Source organism: Periplaneta americana, chromosome 13 (assembly GCF_040183065.1).
Source record: "Periplaneta americana isolate PAMFEO1 chromosome 13, P.americana_PAMFEO1_priV1, whole genome shotgun sequence".
Lineage (NCBI taxonomy): Eukaryota > Metazoa > Arthropoda > Insecta > Blattodea > Blattidae > Periplaneta > Periplaneta americana.
This window is the reverse complement of record NC_091129.1, coordinates 80,110,957-80,131,917: the sequence shown is the minus strand read 5'-3', so window position 1 is coordinate 80,131,917 and position 20,961 is coordinate 80,110,957. Positions and strand designations below refer to the sequence as shown.

The 20,961-nt window shown below is 37.4% G+C and overlaps 1 protein-coding gene across 1 annotated transcript in view; it reads right to left on the bottom strand.

Moving 5' to 3' along the window:
* Positions 1–769: 769 nt before the first annotated feature.
* LOC138712050 (lysosomal alpha-mannosidase-like) overlaps positions 770–20,961 on the bottom strand; it is a 35,226-nt gene continuing 15,034 nt past the window's right edge. Inside the window, exons 9-17 of the mRNA XM_069843440.1 lie at positions 20,641–20,840; positions 18,722–18,918; positions 15,594–15,796; positions 12,287–12,503; positions 10,070–10,187; positions 8,151–8,427; positions 4,297–4,542; positions 2,474–2,623; positions 770–1,027 (exon numbers count right to left, since the gene is read on the bottom strand). Of these exons, the coding sequence (XP_069699541.1) occupies positions 821–1,027; positions 2,474–2,623; positions 4,297–4,542; positions 8,151–8,427; positions 10,070–10,187; positions 12,287–12,503; positions 15,594–15,796; positions 18,722–18,918; positions 20,641–20,840 (1,815 nt within the window). The 3' untranslated portion in view covers positions 770–820. The remainder of the gene's footprint in view (positions 1,028–2,473; positions 2,624–4,296; positions 4,543–8,150; positions 8,428–10,069; positions 10,188–12,286; positions 12,504–15,593; positions 15,797–18,721; positions 18,919–20,640; positions 20,841–20,961) is intronic.

Sequence of the window (20,961 nt, the reverse complement as noted above, 5' to 3'; positions counted from 1 at the left end):
GAGCTTCGCATTTATTATTTTAATGTTTTAAATTGCTTCCGTTAAAAAAAAAATATTTCAAAGATGTGGCTTATGGTTCCAGACCTATGAGACACACTCTAGATTAAGCTTGAGGATTTTGGCCGTTCTATGGAGATGGATCTTAACAATTCCTTAGCTGTCGTTTTGCAGAAAGGCTTGTTCTCTGATGTCTCGTTATTAGAATGCAATATTTGCGGATTAAAATTCGGCCGTGGGCGTTGGACTTCTTAGGACGATGAAATTGTTATCATAGCTTTCTTGCGGAATAAAAATAAATTGTCGATCCCGTGTCTAGATCTACAGACCGATTATTTAGTCTGGCAGATCGGCGACGCGAAAGAGGGGAAGTAATAGGAGTAGTGAGGAGAGCTCTCGAGTAGAGATAAGGGCGAGTGGTCGGTAAAGGAATGCAGTACAGCTTACATGACATCCGATCGCTCTGAAGGCAAGCGAGTGACTAACCCAAACACCCCTTGGCGTAACTAAATGGACTTGCCTGACCCAGGCGCACATTGTCGGTGACTGTCAGGACTAAATAACCGTACTATACCCTGGTAAAGGGCTCCTTGCAATTTTTTCGGCCGTTTCAAATTTACTACCACGACTATTATTAAAATATTACCACCACCATTAGTCGACATATATTGTCTGGTACTTAAACAACTATACAAGAGTTTTCTAAAATATTTCATAAACAAAGTATGAAAAGATAGGATTCAATGCAGAAAGTGACAGAATGTAGAATGTATATGGTTCACTAAATACTATTTTATTGAAGCACAATCATTACAGTTACAGTTCAGCGTTTCGCTACATCTATGACGTAAGTTTTGATTTGCATTGGAGTCAGTGTCACATATTTAGGATCTTTCTCCATCTTCTGCTTTTCTTTGGGTTCCCGGGCGGAGTCTGACTTCCAGACTAGCCTATCCAGGTCTTCGATCCATTGATTGGCTGCCAAAGTAGTCTCATGTGACGACGTCACAGTAAATGTTGAGAATATGTCCTGAAATATGAAAACAAATTTTGTTAGAATGTTTTGTTAAGATGTTAGATATTTGAAGCAGATCCAAACTGATGCATTCAAGTGATGTTTCTAATAAATCTCAATACCGAGCTCGACTATTGAAAGATTAGTGAATTTTTTCGTATTTTAATAGAGACTGAACTTGTGTGAAAGTTGTCCCATATTAGTATTGGAAAGATGAAAAGTTTGAGATGTTTATGTATGTGTGTGCACTGAAGTGTATGACGTGTTCTCGTTGTGAATTTACTGCATCGAAATACACATTTCAATTACGCCTTTAACATGTAGGCCTACATTCCAATGACTACAAATTCAAAACGATCTTCAAACTTGGTATACCGTAAAATAATTAACATGAATGAATGCCGCACTCCTTCTACACTTACACAATATAAGTCAAGAACATGGTGAATAATCATTATAGAAGATTTTCAACAAATGTGTTGCATATAAGACATACGCCATTTAATCGTTAACATCAGTAATATTTGCAAACCACCAGGTAAATTTTTCTCTCACAGACATTAAGTACAAATATTTTATATTTTATCAATTTTAACAATTATATATAGTGCCATATAACGAAATGTAACATGAGTTCTATGTAATTTACACTCATATTTTATATTTTTATATTTCACATTTCAGCAAGTCGGCAAAACAACACAAATTAGTCAAATTGAACATTTCTTACACTGATATATCAGATTTTATTACATATAACTCATGATTAGTTATTCAAATCATTGTTATGCTTGTTACTGTGTAGACCTTATTAGACTTACGTTTAGATTTCGTTGTAACATTTTGAATATCTGATGATGCCGTATAGGCCAAAACGTTCATAAAATTTCTTCTGTAAAATGTATTAGCAAATAATAATTTTGCAAAAATGATAAATCATATGATTGAAAACTTTAAAATAAACTTATATTTAAATAAGTATGTTTCCTGATTGTAAAATTGTCAGTTTGTCAGTATGGAAATAATGTGACAACCGCTGAAGTTAGCTCAAGATGAAGACTACACCAATAATGTGACCACCGCTGAAAATAGCTCAAGATGAAGACTACACCAATCTCTATGGAATGAAGGTAAATCCATACCATTTTTCCGGGGAACGAAATTCGACCATTGAATATATAACGTTACCACTTAAAGATTAAGAAAAAGATTATATAAATTTCGTAGAACTAAGTTGAGTTATTTAGACATGTAGGGTGGTATTCATAGACGTTTCGCAGCACGCGCTACGAGCGTACTAAGCTAGCCCCGGCTATCCACTGGTTACTAGTACAGAATTCAAATAATATCCTATTGCTAACAGTGGTTTATGAATACGAAAAACGCTGATAATCCATCGAAAGCCGGCGCTAAAAATGTCTATGAATACGGCCCGTATAGCTTAGAGCAGGATTTACTGACCTCGTAGACGACAGTGGCCGGTTGGGACAGCTCTGGGTCATCGTCTTGTTCTAGGATGTGTTCCAGACGCAGCAGCAAAGTCTGATCTCGCCACGGCTCCAGCGTGTGGATTTTTACATTTTGAGGTAGACTTTCAGTCAATCCGGAAAACTGTAACACACATCAAACATACACGCTAATGTCTGTTCTCATGAACTTGTCCATTAACCAGGACTTTTCTAAACAAAACTTACTTTCTGCTACGCGTGTTTCTTATTACGATTGCTTTCTTTTTATTTTGCATCCTCTGTGCTGTTCCTATATCCTTTTCATCATGGATTAATTCTCTGTTTTATTTGGATCATGCTTTTATTTATTAGACTTTATTTTAACTCGTTTTTTGTCATGTTCACTTATATTCCACGTTATTACTTCTATATGTTTGCTTTATGTGTTTCTGTATACAGAATGTCCCATTTATCCTGCTCTCCGAAAAAATTTTCTTCATACGCTTCAAATGAAAAATTGTTTCAAGCAAAATTTATTTAAGTACACTGGCGAATAACATTAATAAGTAGTAAGGGTATATCATTCTTTTAATCTTGTTCATTAAGGAAACACGATTAATGACTTAAGTTCTTTAAATGACACCATACAGATTTGATTCAATGAATCCTTTCACCTCTTCAAGACCTGTCGAAAAAATTTATCACAATGTACCATTCTAATAAAAATAATATTGAGGGATTCAAAAGATTATAGAACCCATAGTGAACGAACGTTCTGCAAGTCCGGAGTAAAATGGCATTTTGTAGCACTTTGGTACTGTTACTAAAACAGAATATTTACATGTTGTGCTCAAAGTGATGAAAATTCAATTACTGTGTAATTCCAATCTTTAGTCGAATGCCGCCCTACATAGTTATAATGTTTCCTGTAGAATTGAGGTAGAACCATCAGAAATACATATGCATGTCCGCTGTGTTATTGGGACATGTATATATAAAAACTCCTTGACTGCTCCCCGAAGAAGAAATTCAAGTGCCGTAAGGTCAGGAGAACGAGCAGGTCAACTAACTGGTCTACCATGTGCAATCCACCTACCAGGATATGTTCAGTCCAGAACACTACGGGATCTTAAAGCGTTATGTGCTGGGCATTCACCATGCTGGTATCATAACCATTATGTTTCACAAACCTATTGCCTCCAAAAGACCAGGAAGAATAGTTGTTAAGAATGTGGCTTATCGTCTACCATTTAAAGTATCATTTTCAAAATTTAGGACCAATATTGGTATTAAAATGCTACAACGTGTCATTTTAGTTCGGATTTGCAGTAACTACGCACACTTAAATTCCACATTCTTAGCTTCCCTCCATGTTTTGTTCATTAGAATGATATATTTTAATATATTTTTGTAAAGACCTTGAAGAGGGGAAAGATTCATTGAATAAATGTACATGGTGTCATATAAAGAAATTTATCATTTACTCGAATCTCCTTAATAAATAAGGTTACGAAGAATGATGTAACCATTGTACTATTTAAGCATTGTACTATAATAAATTTTGTTCGAAAAATTCTTCATTTGGCGCATACGAAAAATTTATTTTAAATGAGTAAGATTGATGTGACACTCCGTATATTTAAGATTTACACATTTTTGGTCCTTACTCAATACAAGATTCATAATACCAGTTATTAATGTTAAATCCTATGTTCCAACATTATACAGAACTACGTTTGTAGTGACAGTTGTTCGCAAGAATCTTGGCCTTCACCACATAAACATTTCTCTAGCCCAACTAACAATTACTTCCCTTAGGACGTATCGAATCCTTACCTCCATTTTGAACGTGCTCTGCCAGTATTCGAAACTCGGTCCTGCCACAGCGAAGAACATCCAAGGCGACAGCATCTTCTTCTGTTCCAGTTCCCTCTCCTGAGCTGCCAGACTGGGACTCAGTCCACTGGTGGGGCCAGCTATGACGTAGTGCCTACCTCTCACCACAAGACCTTGGTCATACGCCACCTCGTTCAGAGCTTCGCCTACTCCGAAAGCGTCGTCGTGTAGAAGACGTCTGTGAACCTGCAAGCCGACGATCAAATTATTATTCGTACTCATATGTTGTGCCTGTAGCTAATGCAGCATCTACTATTAATCCACCCGCCCACTCACCCACCGATCCACCAATCTTTCCATTCATCCAACTAATTATGCATTCGTCTATCGAGCAACTTTTCTATTGATTCATATTATATCGATTATTCACCACTGATCATCCATAATCAATTAATCGAACGTTGGCCTCCATCTTCGTTCCTCCATCGTCCATCTCCGGTCACTCACAGTCCATTTTCGGTCGTGCACCGTCCATTGTCGACCGTCCATCGTTCATTTTTGGTACATTTTCTATAGCACATTGCCAATTTAAATCATTAACCGTCCATCGTACATCGTTCATTTTCCATTATACACCGTCCATCTTCGATTGTTCACCGTCTATTTTATACAGGGTGTTTCAAAAATACGGGGCATAATTTCAGGTATGTATTTCCCACATGTAGACAATCAAAATAGTTCATTACAACATGTGTCCGGAAATGCTTCATTTCCGAGTTATGGACTTCACAACATTGAAATTCACCGGAACGTTTTTCTTTCCGCAGGTCGTTGTCATTACAGAAGATGATCAAAATGTCTACCTCCTGTTTGAATACAGACCTCACATCGATGTCTCATTGACCTGCGAACACGATCCCAAACTCCAGGAGTATTGCTTATGTCCTCAGAACATGCCACAATTCGATTCCAAAGGGATTCCAAATCAGGCACCGGAGACGAATAAACCAATGATTTTAAATGGCCCCACAAGTAGAAATCGAGAGGGTTAAGATCAGGTGAGCGTGGAGGCCAAGCAATTGGGCCACCTCTACCTATCCATCGATCAGGAAACCTTCGATCCAAGTACCGGCGAGCCGTACGACTGAAGTGTGCAGGAGCGCCATCATGCAAGAAGTGAATGTGTTGACGATTGATCAGTGGAGTGTCTTCTAAAACATGAGGCATGGTGTTTTCCAGGAAGTTTGTGTACGCCTGCCCCTTAAGTCTGTTTACAAGTACATGGGGTCCAACTAATCGATCACCAATGATACCGGCCCACATGTTGAGGGAGAACCGCACCCGATGATGAGATGGAATAGTTGCACGTGGGTTTTCATATGCCCATACATGCTGATTGTGGAAATTTGTTATGCCATCTCGTGTGAACTGTGCTTCATCTGTAAATAATACTAAGGCAGGAAATTTCGGATTTACACCACACTGCTGCAAGAACCACTGACAGAACCTAACTCGTTCGTGCAGGGTAATCTGCTGATGACAGGGCCTGTACACGTTGCAAATGATAAGGATACAATGGATACTATTTCAATAGTCTCCAGACAGTCGTATGAGGAACGTTGACTTGCAACGCGACCCTTCGTGTGCTGATAGAAGGAGTCATGTTCACAGCCTCCAGAATCTCCTCCTGTACTTCTGGAGTTGTAGATCTTGGTCGTTCCCTTCCCAAACCACGAGAGTTAAATTTTCCATACTGGCACAGACGGTAATGGAGACGTACAAATGTCTTCCGATCTGGACATTGTCGCTGTGGGTACCTCTCCTGGTACAAACGACGAGCCAGCGCAGCATTGCCGTCCGCCTTACCGTATATGAAGTGTATCTCTGCCAGCTCTTGATTTGAATACATGTCGCACAGTCTAAGGCCTACACAACACTGAATGTAACCTTCGCCTCGGAGGGAAATGTCAGAGTGCCCTCTTAATGTCTCCTTTGACGGCAACGACCTGCGGAAAGAAAAACGTTCCGGTGAATTTCAATGTTGTGAAGGCCATAACTCGGAAATAAAGCATTTCCGGACACATGTTGTAATGAACTATTTTGATTGTCTACATGTGGGAAATACATACCTGAAATTATGTCCCGTATTTTTTAAACATTCTGTATAGTCAATCGTCCATGTTAGATCGTCTACCGTCCACCTTTGATCCTCCACCGTCCATCTGAAATAGTAAATCGACCATTTTTGATCGTTCACGGTCTATCTTCAATTGTCTGTCGTTCATCTTTGATCGTCCACTCTATATTTGATCGTCCACTGTCAATCTTTGATCGTCTACTGTCAATCTTTGATCGTCCATCGTCCATTTTCAATTTACAACGTTCAACTTCGATTGTCCACCGTCCATCTGATATAGTCAATCGGCCATTTTTGATCGTTCACGGTCCATCTTCAATTGTCTATCGTTCATCTTTGATCGTACACTGTTCATCTTTGATCTCCGCTGTCAATCTTTGATCGTCTACTGTCAATCTTTGATCGTCCACTGTCAATCCTTGATCATCAATTGCCAATTTCTGATCCTCCTCCGTCAATCTTTGATCATCAACCATCAATCCTTAATCGTCCACCGTCAATCTTTCTTCGTCTATCGTCAAGCTTTGTTTTTCCATAATCAAAATTAGATTGTCCACTGTCAAAATTTTGATCGCCTATAGTCAAACTTTGATCGTCCACATTCAATCACCAACTTATCTTCGAATTTCTATCGTCCACTTTCATCTTCGATCATACACCAACCATCTATAATCGTCTACTGTACATCTCCGATCGTCCATATTTAATCTTAGATCTTACACTGTCCAACTTCAATCGTCTAGCGTCCACATTAGATAGTCCATAATCTACTTTAAATATTCAGTGGTCCATTTTAGATCGTCCACCGTCCATCTTATGTCGTCAAAAATTCACCTCACATCGTCCACCTTCCATCTTCAATCGTCCATCACCAATCGTCTATCGTATACTGTCTACTCGTTCACTCTTACATTTGCCCACCTATCTGCCTGTCTATATCTCTGCCGTTGCATATTACTATCCATCTATCCATCTAAATTCTTGTTTGTTTGACTGTGGCCGAATTGCGTATTAGGAGACTTTGAATATTAAAAGAATATTTTGTGTGAGTACCATGACACCTCTCTACGTCAGCGAACTCATAATAAAAATAGTTCGAAGTTCTCCTTTTTCCCAGATATAAGCATCGACATAATTTCGACAATTTCTTTCCAATCCACCGTTATTCATAACATTTCCCCGATCTCCGTTGGCTACGTGAGGGCGAGGATTCTCTAGAGGCAATTGGGATTTCATTTATTCTAGATACAAAACGAACCTCAGCAGAGTGTGCCGATGTAGGTAGTAAAGAGCCTAGTTGAGAAGTAGTACAATGGGACATTAGTGATCCACGTATTTAATCGTAATGACACCTGAATAAATCAAAGAGTCAGTCAATCAATGATTCAGTCAGGACAACCAGCAGATAGTCGAAGTTACCATCATGTTTTCACACAGCATGAAAATCGTGCCATAGCTGCTACCAACATTACGACAGCTTTACTAGAAGTGTCATCACAGTCTAGTATTAACAGTCACGAAGCTTGAGTTTATGAGGGTACTAGGAACAATAGACTGTGCAGGTACTATTTCGCATTGTCTGTAGTGAGGCGATAGTAGCGATCCTAGTGGTTAGCAACTATCTATGGATGCATATTTACTACGTATTGAGCTTCGTGACTGTATATACTAGACTGTGGTGTCATGTTGCAATGCAATTAATTATGTTACTACTCACCATTAGCTCCACTTCGCCGTCGTTGAGACTGGAACCGCCCTGAGCTCTGTCGTTGAGTACCGCGAACTCCTGTCCCTTGGTCGTGTCCCTGATGAGTATCTTTGACGTCACAGGGTAATAGTTGCCCGCTGCAGGCTCCGCGATGTCCACAGTCCAGGTCGGACGGAAGTCTCTCTTTCTCTCCAGCATTTCCCGTCCATTTGAGTCCGTGTAGAAAAGTCCGTCAGACGCCAAGTCTGTGCTGAATTTGTTCACAACCTCCTTGCCGACGCCATCTCTAGTAACATGAGGAGCAAAAGTTTTAGTATTGGGAACAAAATATCATTATAAAAGACGAAACACAAATCTTGTTCCTTACTGGTAACACTGGTCACCAATGATTTTGTTAAATGTACAATATTATTTCTGCTGTTCCTTATGTAAAGTCATCTGTTGATTCCAAAAATGAAGTCAGAAATTTTCTACTACTCAACATTTTTTTTGTAATCTTAGAGAAATTGATTTATTTTTGTTGCTATATATTATAGTCCTTAACATACTAAGGGAAATAAAATATTAATAATATTTCATTTCATTGCTTTAACAATTGACTTACAACTTTAGATCATTGTTGTCTGTGAAGTCAGAATTCATAACAAAAAAATATTCCTCATAAGACTGCGAGAGTTAGTATTCATTTTCAGTTGAAATGGAACTTGCAATTATGAAACAAGTTTCATAATCTGTGTTTTCTTTGACCTCATTTTGTGGTAAAAGTATCTTATAAAGTGAACATACCGGTAGTGTACCTCGAAATACTATGTGAATTACAAGCAATTTTTGTTACGTTTGTGGTTAATTAACTTTGAAAGTACACAGGTGAATTTTACTACACTAGTTAAAAGAGATTGCAAAATGGATGAGGACATGAACTGGGCCCCTGAAATCTGTTATGCTCCATATAATTTTATTAGCCTAACTGGTTGGCTAAAAGGATTCCGTCATATGCCTTTTCCAGTTCGAATGATATACCGGGAACCTAAGATGATTCAACAGACTGTTACTTTCTAGAAACCACAGATCACAAGATTACAGAGAACTTGTTAGTGAGCTGATTCAGAACTATAACAAGATGGGGTGTCATGTATCTATCAAAATAACTTCTTGGATTCTCATCTATTTATTCTTTCCTCAAAACCTTGGGGTAGTGAGCAACGAACATGGGGAGCGTTTTCATCAGGATTTTTCTGAAATGGAAAGGGGCTACCAGAAAAAATGGAGCCCAAATATTCTGTCAGACTACTGCTGGACACTGGAAAGAGATGTTTCTCAAGCGGAGTATAGTCTGAAATCTATTTCACACACATTTTACGTAAATGAATACGATTTTAGGTAAAATATTACAAGGTAATCAGTAGGCTACTAGAAAAGTCTGAATTACATTTCATATAATTATTAACAAACCCTGAGCGATAGAAAAATTTTGAAAACAGATTTGAAATCAACACGAAAAGTGCTATAAGAATCACTCATTATTTATCTTTTAACAAAAAGTATGTTTAATTTTGTTGACCAGTGGAATTTACGCTTGTGTTTCAGAAAGGCAAAAAATATTCGGTAGTCTTTGTTGTTTTATTTTTCTCTCTCTTATCTAGTCCTTATATGGGTATCGGTCCTATACACTGGCCAAAATTTCTCTAGAAAACTTCTTCCCTATAAGGACTCGAAGAAACGTTAATTCCAAATCGCTAATCCAAGGTATGTTTCTTAGATCAGTGGGCTACTGCTCGATACTTCAAATTTTGTCCTTTTTTTTTAATTTTTAATTATTCCCGTTTCTGGCTACCACATAGGAAATGGAAAGGTGTGCAGAATTAACGCTATTTGAAAACACAACTTGAATGATCTATTAAAATATAATTACAGTATTTGTGACTTACTCTATTGGAATTGGTCCCACCAGCCACGAGAACTCCACGTGGTTCTCTTGTTTGTAAATGCGTATAACTTGACTGACCCAGGGTGAGAAAGTTTGATGTATTTCGTCCACGATGTGACCTTTAAAAATGAATGACAGATAATATGAGACTTCAATACATAATTAAAAATCGTTATCTTGTAGTCTATGTTAATTACAATTACGATATTACTAATAGAGAGCCTCGCATTCGACTTCCTGTCGGGAATTCACGTGCGATTCATGCATGCATGGCTGACGTAAGTTGTGTCATTATCGATCTGCAATCTCCCGGATATTCTAGTCACAAAAGTTTCATTAATATCAGCAATTACACAATTATATGTTTATTTCATAATAATTAGATCTACTAGCCTGTGCAATAGGAAGTGTTAAAATAACTGCACCCCAGAATTCACATATTTTCGATATATACATATATATTCTTTACAAAATTTCATTCAGACACAAAATCTATCCCTCCGTAATCTTTCTAATTCTATTCCTTGTATCGTCTTCAAGTTCGTTTGTAATGTGAGAGTTATTCCTGTATTACTTTAAAGATACAATATGTTCAAAAATATATCGCATACAATTACTAGTACAGATATTTTAATTGTGAACTGATCAAAGACAAAATGCACATTTTCAGAAATAATTTTCCACAGCACATATTGCCTGGAATTATCTCGAATTAATATTAGATGATTTTGAAAATAGAACGATTTCTACAGAGTTTTGAACCGCATGTTCTCCAGACCTTATCATTTGCCATTGCTAGTTGTAGGAAATCTAAACTATATAGTACCTATATGGAAATAAATTTCACACATATAATTACATGTTATTTTCTTACTTTTGTTCTTTCCTAGATGTATTATGTTCTATTAATAGCAATGTAGTAATTTTGTATCATATTTGTTGAGTGGAAGAGAAGGCCGAATGGCCTTAACTCTGCCAGTTAAAATAACCCATTATTATTATTATTATTATTATTATTATTATTATTATTATTATTATTATTATTGCCACTCATGGTTAGATATTTTACAGTTCCTGATGATTTCAATCTGCTGAAAAAATATACACAAGATTTTGGAAGTAGAAAGTGAGTGTTACTTGAAGGATAATACCTGAGCCAAACACTCGCAGAGGAAGTGGAAAACATGTTTCATGATGGTGAATAGGAAAGAAAACTCAACGTCAGTAAATGTTTGTGTTTTATGCACAACATGCCTTAATAAATACTGTACTCTAAATTAACACCATTAGAATTATGGCTAGCAATACAGCGGCCCAAGAAAGTTTGACATGTTCTTCGAGAGATGCCAGGAGTGGTCAAGATAATTTATACTTCAGACTTACGAGCAGAAGATTTTCATATTCAGATATTGCGTCGTAAATTTAGTCCTTCATGGTACCACAGAAGAAAAAATCAATCGGTGTAAAGTAATGTGAACGTGGATGCCAATGAATAACTAGGGATTTGTCTGAAGTGCAGTACCGTATGCTTGGAACAGTATCTGTGGCACTAAGTTTTGATTACATTTGACTAGCTACAAACACTTTTATAAATTAAGTAGTGAAGATGATGCAAATCTAGCTTCCAGTTATAGCTCTCTATGAAGCTGATTTGAATAATTTCAGGAGGAAAAAATTGTTCTGGGTCCAGGTATCGAGCCAGGGACCTTTAGCTGAGCGCGCCAACGCTCTAACAACTCAGCTACCCATGAACGCATCAAACAACAGCTGAATTTTTTTCCTTATATCCATATACCTTAAGTGGACTGACAAGTCATCAGAAATCCAACACTGAGTGTGACTTTAATTGTGGTTTTATGTTACGGAACAGTGACATAATTACATTATGCAAATCTCGCTTGATTTTAATAAATATGATGTATACAGTACGGTGCGACCTGTTTTTCTTATTCTTAAAATTCTTAGTCTTATCGCCACTTTCTGCCCTTAGATTTTCCACACAAATTACTTTCTTCTTTAGGTACACTTAGGCGTCTATAATATGGAGTCTTTATTTTATATAGTAGAGAATTTTGTATTATATCAGAAGAACGTACGTACATTTTCGCAAAGTTATTCGAAACCGTGACTAGAGTTCACACACTTCATATGTAGCAGAGGCCACATTACTTCTAGGATAATATTTATAGTTATAATTTTCAATCAGGCCTACACGTACCTTTGTAAATTTTCCACGTAGCTGAAGTTGCGATTGTCTGAGGCACAGAAGATATGGGGCGGAATATATAGGCTCCAGAAGATCTGTGGTCAGCGTTATCGTTTTCTCCTATGTAACCATCGTAGTAGAAGAAATTCTGGCTCAAAGCAATTTCCTCGCCATTTATAGTTAATGAGTCCACCAGACCAGTGACGTTATCTATAGTAACTTGCAGGAGCTGAAACCATAAAACCATCACAATTATCGCCACTACAATTCACATATTTAAGGCTAATTGCCTACTACTGTTGACTTATAATTTGAATTTTCTGCAATTAAATTTTTAATATAGTAACATCCAGACTTCAGTGAAGTTGCATTTGTCGATTTTAAAGATTCTTTAGGCCTTGTAAATCGAAACAAGTATTTGTTACATTAACAAGTGATCAAATTCCAAAATCCATTATTGAATATAATTTTAAGCTATACAAAGTATCTAACTTTAATTTTAGTGAAAATTAGATGTAATTTATCTAATTAGAGAGAGATGTATACTAGCGTAAGGTACTAATGTGTACTTTTAGTCCTTTTATTCAACATGTAAATGAATGCTGTTATCGAATGTTTAGCTTGCGAGATATGATTATATAAGTACATATAAATAGAAATGAAGCGTAAGTTACAAATTGAAGTAGCAATTTACATTCGTGAATGGGGCGTCTGAAGCTATCATCGCTTGATGGCAGTATTATCAATGTGAATACAAGCGAAACAAAGAAGCAGAAGTTGCAAGTTGTTAGCATATCTGCACTAGTGTACAGATCTCGGATTACCTACATCTCTGCCGGTGGATGACCGGTAAATTTCAAACGGCTTATCTTTCACTTGTTGGCGATATAGCATTTAAAAGTATTGCGAACTTCTCTTTTCCTCCTCCTCTACCGTAAACGTGACGTTGCACAGAGGCAGAGATATAATCCGAGATCTGTACTATTGGCGACTTCATCTGTGCATTGATGCACGCTTTGTTTCGGGATGGTAATGATGCACCTAAGACTCATCATCTGTGACTATCCGAGCTAGCATACTGTCCCTTTCTTCCTGTCTGCTGGGATGAAATCTTCGACCTGTTGCACGTTTGTCTCCGTCACAATTTCCACTGGCCGATCGACTTAATGTTCGATACTTTCCCATCCTTCAAAGAACCAGTACACTCAATTGAAGACAACATGATGTGCCAGGAAAGACTTACAAAGTGTGGGAAGCATTTCTTTATGAATGTCCTTTGCTGTCAGAACTTTCGCCGAGAAAAATCGCACAACGGAGTACTTCTTGAGATTGGTACAGAGATCACCCGCTATTGTGTAACTGCTGCTTCTTCGTTTCGTTTATGTCGCTTCTCCGCAAATTGATCACCTTGACACAAGGATAATATTGTCTGTGATAGTTCAAAGCGTCCTATTACTTACTTACTTACTTACTTACTTATGGCTTTTAAGGAACCCGGAGGTTCATTGCCGCCCTCACATAAGTCCGCCATTGGTCCCTATCCTGAGCAAGATTAATCCAGTGTCTACCATCATATTCCACTTCCCTCAAATCCATTTTAATATTATCCTTCCATCTACGTCTCGGCCTCCCCAAAGGTCTTATTCCCTCCGGCCTCCCAACTAACACTCTATATGCATTTCTGGATTAGCCCATACGTGCTACATGCCCTGCCCATCTCAAACCTCTGGATTTAATGTTCCTAATTATGTCAGGTGAAGAATACAATGCGTGCAGTTCTGCGTTGTGTACGTAACTTTCTCCATTCTCCTGTAACTTCGTCCTTCTTAGCCCCAAATATTTTCCTAAGAACCTTATTCTCAAACACTCTTAATCTCTGTTCCTCCCTCACATCCATACAGAACAACCGGTAATATAACTGTTTTATAAATTCTAACTTTCAGATTTTTTGACAGCAGATTAGATGACAAAATCCTATCAACCAAATAAAAACAAGTATTTCCCACTATTTATTCTGCGTTTAATTTCCTCCCGAGTGTCATTTATATTTGTTACTGTTGCCCCAAGATATTTGAATTTTTCCACTTCCAAGGATAAATCTCCAATTTTTATATTTCCATTTCGAAGAATATTCTGGTCACGAGACATAGTCATATACTTAGTCTTTTCGGAATTTACTTACAAACATATCGCTTTACTTGCTTCAAGTAGAATTTCTGTGTTTTCCCTAATCGTTAGTGGATTTTCTCCTAACATATTCACGTCATCCGCATATACAAGAAGCTGATGTAACCCGTTCAATTCCAAACCCTCTCTGTTATCCTGAACTTTCCTAATGGCATATTCTAGAGCAAAAAAAATGTAATTCGCTACTTATATTTGAAACTTACTAACCTGTTTACTTAATATTTAGATTGACTGATTTTTTGTAGATAATATTATCTTACTCGCGACTAAAGACAAAGACAAAGTTTAGTCCATAATTCAAAATGAGTCGCATGTATATATTCTGTTTAAGTATGCAAGGATGAAACAAAATTAATGTCTTTCAGTGGCAAGATTCCTGTACCAAAGAAAATTTCAATAAACGAAAAAATACATAGCCCAATTTCAAATATAGTGTTTTCAAACTTCCAGTGTTGATGGAACTAAATATTAAATGATAATAATAATAATAATAATAATAATAATTATATATATCGAAATCATATATGGCGTAATGAAAAGTGTTGTAACCCAAAACCCGAACCATATTCATTTGCACAAGACTTTACAAGATATATTCTTTATTATAGGAATGAAACCTGGAATTTACGGAAAAATAATGAAAGGAAAATAAAGCTTGTGACGTGAAGTTCGTATCAAGAAATGATAACATTGTACATGAGCTCGAAATGGAACGAATACTGGAATATAAGTATCAAAATAACTGGCATGAACATGTTAATCATTATGCAGAGGAAGAATCCCAAGAATAATTTATATTAAATTACAAATCGCCGAATGAAAAGTTGGGAAGAAACTTTCCTAGACTATAACTGTTATTTTAGTACTAATACCTCTCACGGTAATGGTGGTTATAACAACAACAACAACAACAACAACAACAATAATAATAATAATAATAATAATAATAATAATAATAATGAATTTGATAGTCTTCGTAAAGAGCACATTTTCTCTTCCCAAGTAGTCTATCTCGTTTAAACTGTTACGATTTTTTGTTCTTCTAGTGATACATTTATAAGAAATTGCAATTGAATACCAAAGTCGTGAAGTTTTTCGTTAACACAAAATAAACAGAAAAATGTAGACTTACAGAATCGCCAATAAATGTGTCGGCGCTAGGCTCCACCTCCACGAAGTCGTCGCTGACTCGCACTACGTAGTAGGAACGGAAGCCGAGAGGTGGCAGGCTCAGAGCACGGAATGCCAATTCGTGCGTTGCAATGCTAGAATCTCGTTCAGGTAACGCCAACACTTCGTCTGGGAGGGGAATTATCTGGAACGGCAACTCCGCACCTGCTCAGAACGTTATGTCGTATTATTGCTTACTGTAGTCGCGAAATACGATGAAAATAACACAGCCATCAGTAAAGTTTTTAAGGGCCGTATTCATAGACATTTTTAGCGCGGGCTTTCGGTGGATTATCAGCGTTTTTCGTATTCATAAACCAGTGTTAGCGATAGGATATGATTTGAATTCTGTACTAGTAACCAATGGATAGCCGGGGCTAGCTTAGTACGCTCGTAGCGCGTGCTGCGAAATGTCTATGAATACGGCCCTAATAGACTAAGAGTACATGGTTATCTAATGATTAAGATGCGTTACCAGTTCAGTAACATCAAATTCATTGAGCATTTGAGGTCAGCGTGAGTATACTTTTGCGCGATTTTACTTGAAAATTTTCACACTAATTTCTGAAAGAGCACAAGCTTTACTTCAAACAGATTTTTTTTATGCGTCATATGGATTATTGTCCTTTCCTTAGTTTTTCTTTCTATGATGACCACATGACCAGGAAAAGCCGTTAAGTCTGGTTCACAATAAACCGGGAACGGAAACGACAACGAGAACGAGAACGGAAATATTGTTAAAATAAATGTATTTAAATATGAGCATTCACAATTATAACTGTTGTGAATGCCCACATTTAAATTCATTTGTTTTAACATTATTTCCGTTCTCGTTCTCGTTGTCGTTTCCGTTCCCGGCTTCTTGTGAACCAGCCATCATTTGTAAAAATCCATTATTGGTTACAAAGATATGAATTGTTACGGCATAGGACAAAGAGTTCAGTCCTCAAACATACAGAACGAGTCAAACATAAGTTATCGGTTTTTGTACCGAGTCAAAAGGTGTTCTTCGACGGGCAGCGCGTTGGGTTTCCAGGTTATTTGTTTCCTCTTAATCCCAGAGCAGGACACAAAGCGCGGATTTTCCTTGTTAATTGTTTGCACTAAGTTGGCGACACAATTCTGATGACACCTTGCAATGAAAATCTCAGTGAGTTTTCTAAACCTTACTCAGAAGGACGTATTTTAAGCATACTTAAATACAAAGTACAGTTTATTCGTATTTTTCTCATTTAAAACTAGTTGCAGACGATTTCATACGTGTTGTGTTTACGATTAGGACATTTTTTCTTATGGAGAGCAAAACACGTTTCTCGTTACCAATTTAGTAAAGTTACACACTATTTTGATGTTGTACAGTCTCTGATAAACGCTGCCTATAATGTCTGACAGGCAACGAAAAAATTGCCGGTAGAATGAGGGAGAAAGATACTTGTTAATCAATCAATGGCGGAGATCACATTCCAAGCTTGTCTTGAAGTTGAGCGGAGGTAGAACGCTTCAGACTGCCAGTCAGACATTGTTTACTAGATAAGGTGTTGCATTTCACCTGCAGCTGTGATCCAGTTTATGGAAGCAGTCAACAGTCCGAAGACAGGTAACCGCAATAATTTGTCTCGTATAATTATTTTGAAATGGAATGCAAAGGGAATTCGGGAGGGATGCACTACGACCTTTCAAAATCTATTACGCTAATCCTCAAGCTAGGCGCATTCCCAAACCCACACCGGCTGACTGCACTAAGGTTTGCTGTCTATCCAGGTTTCGAACACGCAACGCAACTCTTCCCTAGGACAGCCGCTCGTGCGTTGCCAGCCGGCGTGTGAGGAATGCTGTGGATGATGACGAAATGCACAAATGTTGGCGGAATGATGTAGATACCTAGTATGGGGAAGCGGGAGAACACTGAGAAAAAATCCAACTGTGATCTTGTCCGCCAGAACTGTGACAATGTCTTTTTCAATGGAAAATTCTAGGCTTGACCGGGACTTGAACCCTGACCGCCTGCATGACAGGGTGGAGGTCTTACCATTCAGCCACTGCAAGGATTATAATTATTTTATTTTCTTATTGAGTTTTTGTTTTCAGCAATATCTCATCTCACATTGTTCTGAAACGTAGAAATACGAATATGATAGATAACACTCTCCGTTTGAAAATTCATCCATCAGTATCTCCTCAACCTTTAAATTTTAGGCATAGGCAGGTTAAATCGATGTAGGGTAACCTAAACTACATTATTCGGATGTGTTTTACATTCCTTCTGAGATATTCTGTATATTTGAAATACAAATATAATTACGTAACATAGGTTTTATTTGAAAAAAGAAATAAACGGTAGAATTAAAAATGATATCGGATTGTATTGTACCTTGCCGAAAGGTGTACTCTAAAAGGTAGCCAAAGTCCACCGTTGTAGCTGAGGGGTTAGCGAGTCTAACTCCGAACCCAGCGGTCCCGGGTTCGATTCCCGGTCAGGACGAGTTGCCCGGGTGAGGTTTTTTCGGGGTTTTTCCCTCACTCCTATGGATGAATATCAGGTAACTTTTTCAGACGATTGGAACCCCACTCATCTTCGCCACTTCCTTTCCTCCTCCATCATCCCGTTTCTGGTTTTTCAGTTCTCTCTACAGGCGGCCTCCTGAAACTGCTGGTTCTCTCGACCGGTCACCGTGGAATGTAGTTCAGCGGCGTTGGATGATTCTGCAATAGTACCCGAGGCGGAACTACTCGGGGGAGGACCGACAGGGTGACCTTGGGGGAATTTGCCGAAACAGGAATGGTATAGGCCTATGGATTCTGTCGGCTGTAGGGACCGGTCGTTAAGGGAGTCATGTGGTTAGAGCGGTGCGCGTAGGGGTTATCTAGCACGCAACTCATTCCATAGCTCGCAGTGCTGGGCCATCCGTGCCCCCAATAGATAGCCAATTATGAGACTTCCCAACACGTGTATTTCTTCACTCCTAATTAAGATGGATAAGACAACATGGAACTCAAGCTTGACTTCCTTTCCGAAGGATGCAATGCTCAGGATTTTAAGAGCTTAAGATTTTGAGACAACAGACTGCTTAAGGTTGGTTTGTAACTTACCTGTAGGGTCTTGAACGGTGTAGGTACCTGATGGCACAGGGAACCTGACTGAGTAGTCAAGACTGTGACTGAGCGGGTTGTACACGGTTACGAGGAATTGGCTTCCGCCTCTTTCAGTCACATGACATTCACTGATGTTGAACAAGAGGCAGCTGTGTATCTCTATTGGCGTCGTCGTAGGGTTCTCCATCAGCTGACTACCAAACAAAAAGAACATTACTACCATTATGTCTTTGCCTTTGAGTGAGTGAGTGAGTGGGAAGAGATATAAAATATATGCGAACACGCGTCCTTGCAAGGGAAATTGAAGGGTTCAGAACCATAGTGGGCCAAGCGCCATTTACTTAAACCGTAGAAAACAAGGGTTAAAATGAAGTTATTACCATAATTCAATGGAAACAAATAGCAAGTAATATAAAGTATGCACATTGGAACTAAATGATATGTCAATCTTCATTAAATTATGGTATTCACTTAACTTTAACCCTTGCTTTTTCCGTTTTTAATAAATAGCGCTTGGCCCACTATGGCTCTGAATCCTTCAATTAGGCCTAACAAGAAGTGTCTTTATGATCGTCAAGTCTGTTGGACACTTGTTTAATTTTTTTTCCAGTTGAAGGAATATTAAGGAATTTTGAAAGGGTAAAACCCAAAATGAACGTTTCAGTTTTCAAATTTTTTTCTATTTGATTCATCTTTCCCTTCCTTTAATTTTCCTTTCTTTCTTTCTTTCTTTCTTTCTTTCTTTCTTTCTTTCTTTCTTTCTTTCTTTCTTTCTTTCTTTCTTTCTTTCTTTCTTTCTTTCAATTTAGGCATACCTATTTGTTTCGATTTTCTCTTTGTTTACATTTTTTCCCTTTGTTTAAATTTTTCTCTTTATTTCTGTATTTCTCTGTGTTTTATTTTTTCATCTTTTCATTTCCTTCTTCGCTTCAATTTTCTTCTGTTTCTATTTTGATCTGTGTGTCACATTTGTACTGTGTCAATTTTTCTATTTGTTTCAACAATGATCTCTTTCAACTTTGTGCTGGGTTTCAATTTTGATCAGCGTTTCAATTAGCTCCATGTTTTAGTTTTCGTCTCTGTTTCAATTTTTGCCTCCGTTTCAATTTTCGTCGCTGTTTTAATTTTCCTCTCTGTTTCAATTTTCCTACGCGTTTCAATTTTCTTCCTTATTTCATATTTTACTACGTTTTATTTATCCCGCCATTTTTTACATCCTTTATTAACTTTATTGTTTTCATTGAAAATTTGCTTTGTTGTTTTTATTTTGTTTTATTTTATTTACCGGCAGCTATTTTATTACTCTTAGCATTCAGATTTTAATTTTTTATTTTTATTTCCTTTTGTTTTAAAACTACTATCTTACTCTTATTTCTCCAGTAGGCCTATATGTTTTAAATATAATATCATGTATATTTCGTTTTGCTGTTTAGTTTCCTCTTCCATGTTTCCACTCTATTTAATTCCTGTAGTTCTTATTAAAAATATATTTCCTACTTTTTCACATGTTCATTCAACTGTGTATTTGCTACCCTTAGGAAACTATTTTTCTTCTATTTTTATTTTTTTATTTGACTTTACTCTTAAATTTTCATATCATCTTTTATATTTAATTCAAGTTCCTTTTCTTTTTTGATTTGGTTTTCTATTAATTTCAAATTTTTCTTATTTTTTTCAATTTTCATTCTCAATTTTTTCTTGTCTGCTTAATTTATACTTCTCTTTTTATTATATTTATTTTCAGTGTATCGGATAAATGACTAGAAAAAGTGGTAGGTCCACAAGTTCTCTTCATCGCTAGCGATAATCATGTGAAAATGATCTGAAAATAGTAACGCGATAGTGTAACTTCAACGCCTTCACATTTAAAATTAATCTTGATAAAGAATGAACCTGACTGCGCAGTTTGGACTCACTTGAGAGCAGTCTCTACGGACACACTCGCTTCGTCCATCGCCCTGTACTGTAGTCTCGCGTAGTCGCCGGCCACGTGTTGCTTCTCGGTGCCGGTGATGGCGTCGTGGTGCTGCATCACACCCATTGCCTCCCGTAAATCATCTATGGATGAATCTCCTACTTGTCCCAACAGCGTCATCGCTTCTAGTTGTTTCGCAACCTCAGGAAAAATTTGAAGATTGCAATAAGATTATAATCCAATAATATTTCATTTAAATATTATACGAATAATTTACTTCTACAGAGTAAAGGCTGATTCACAATAAACCTGGAACGGAAAC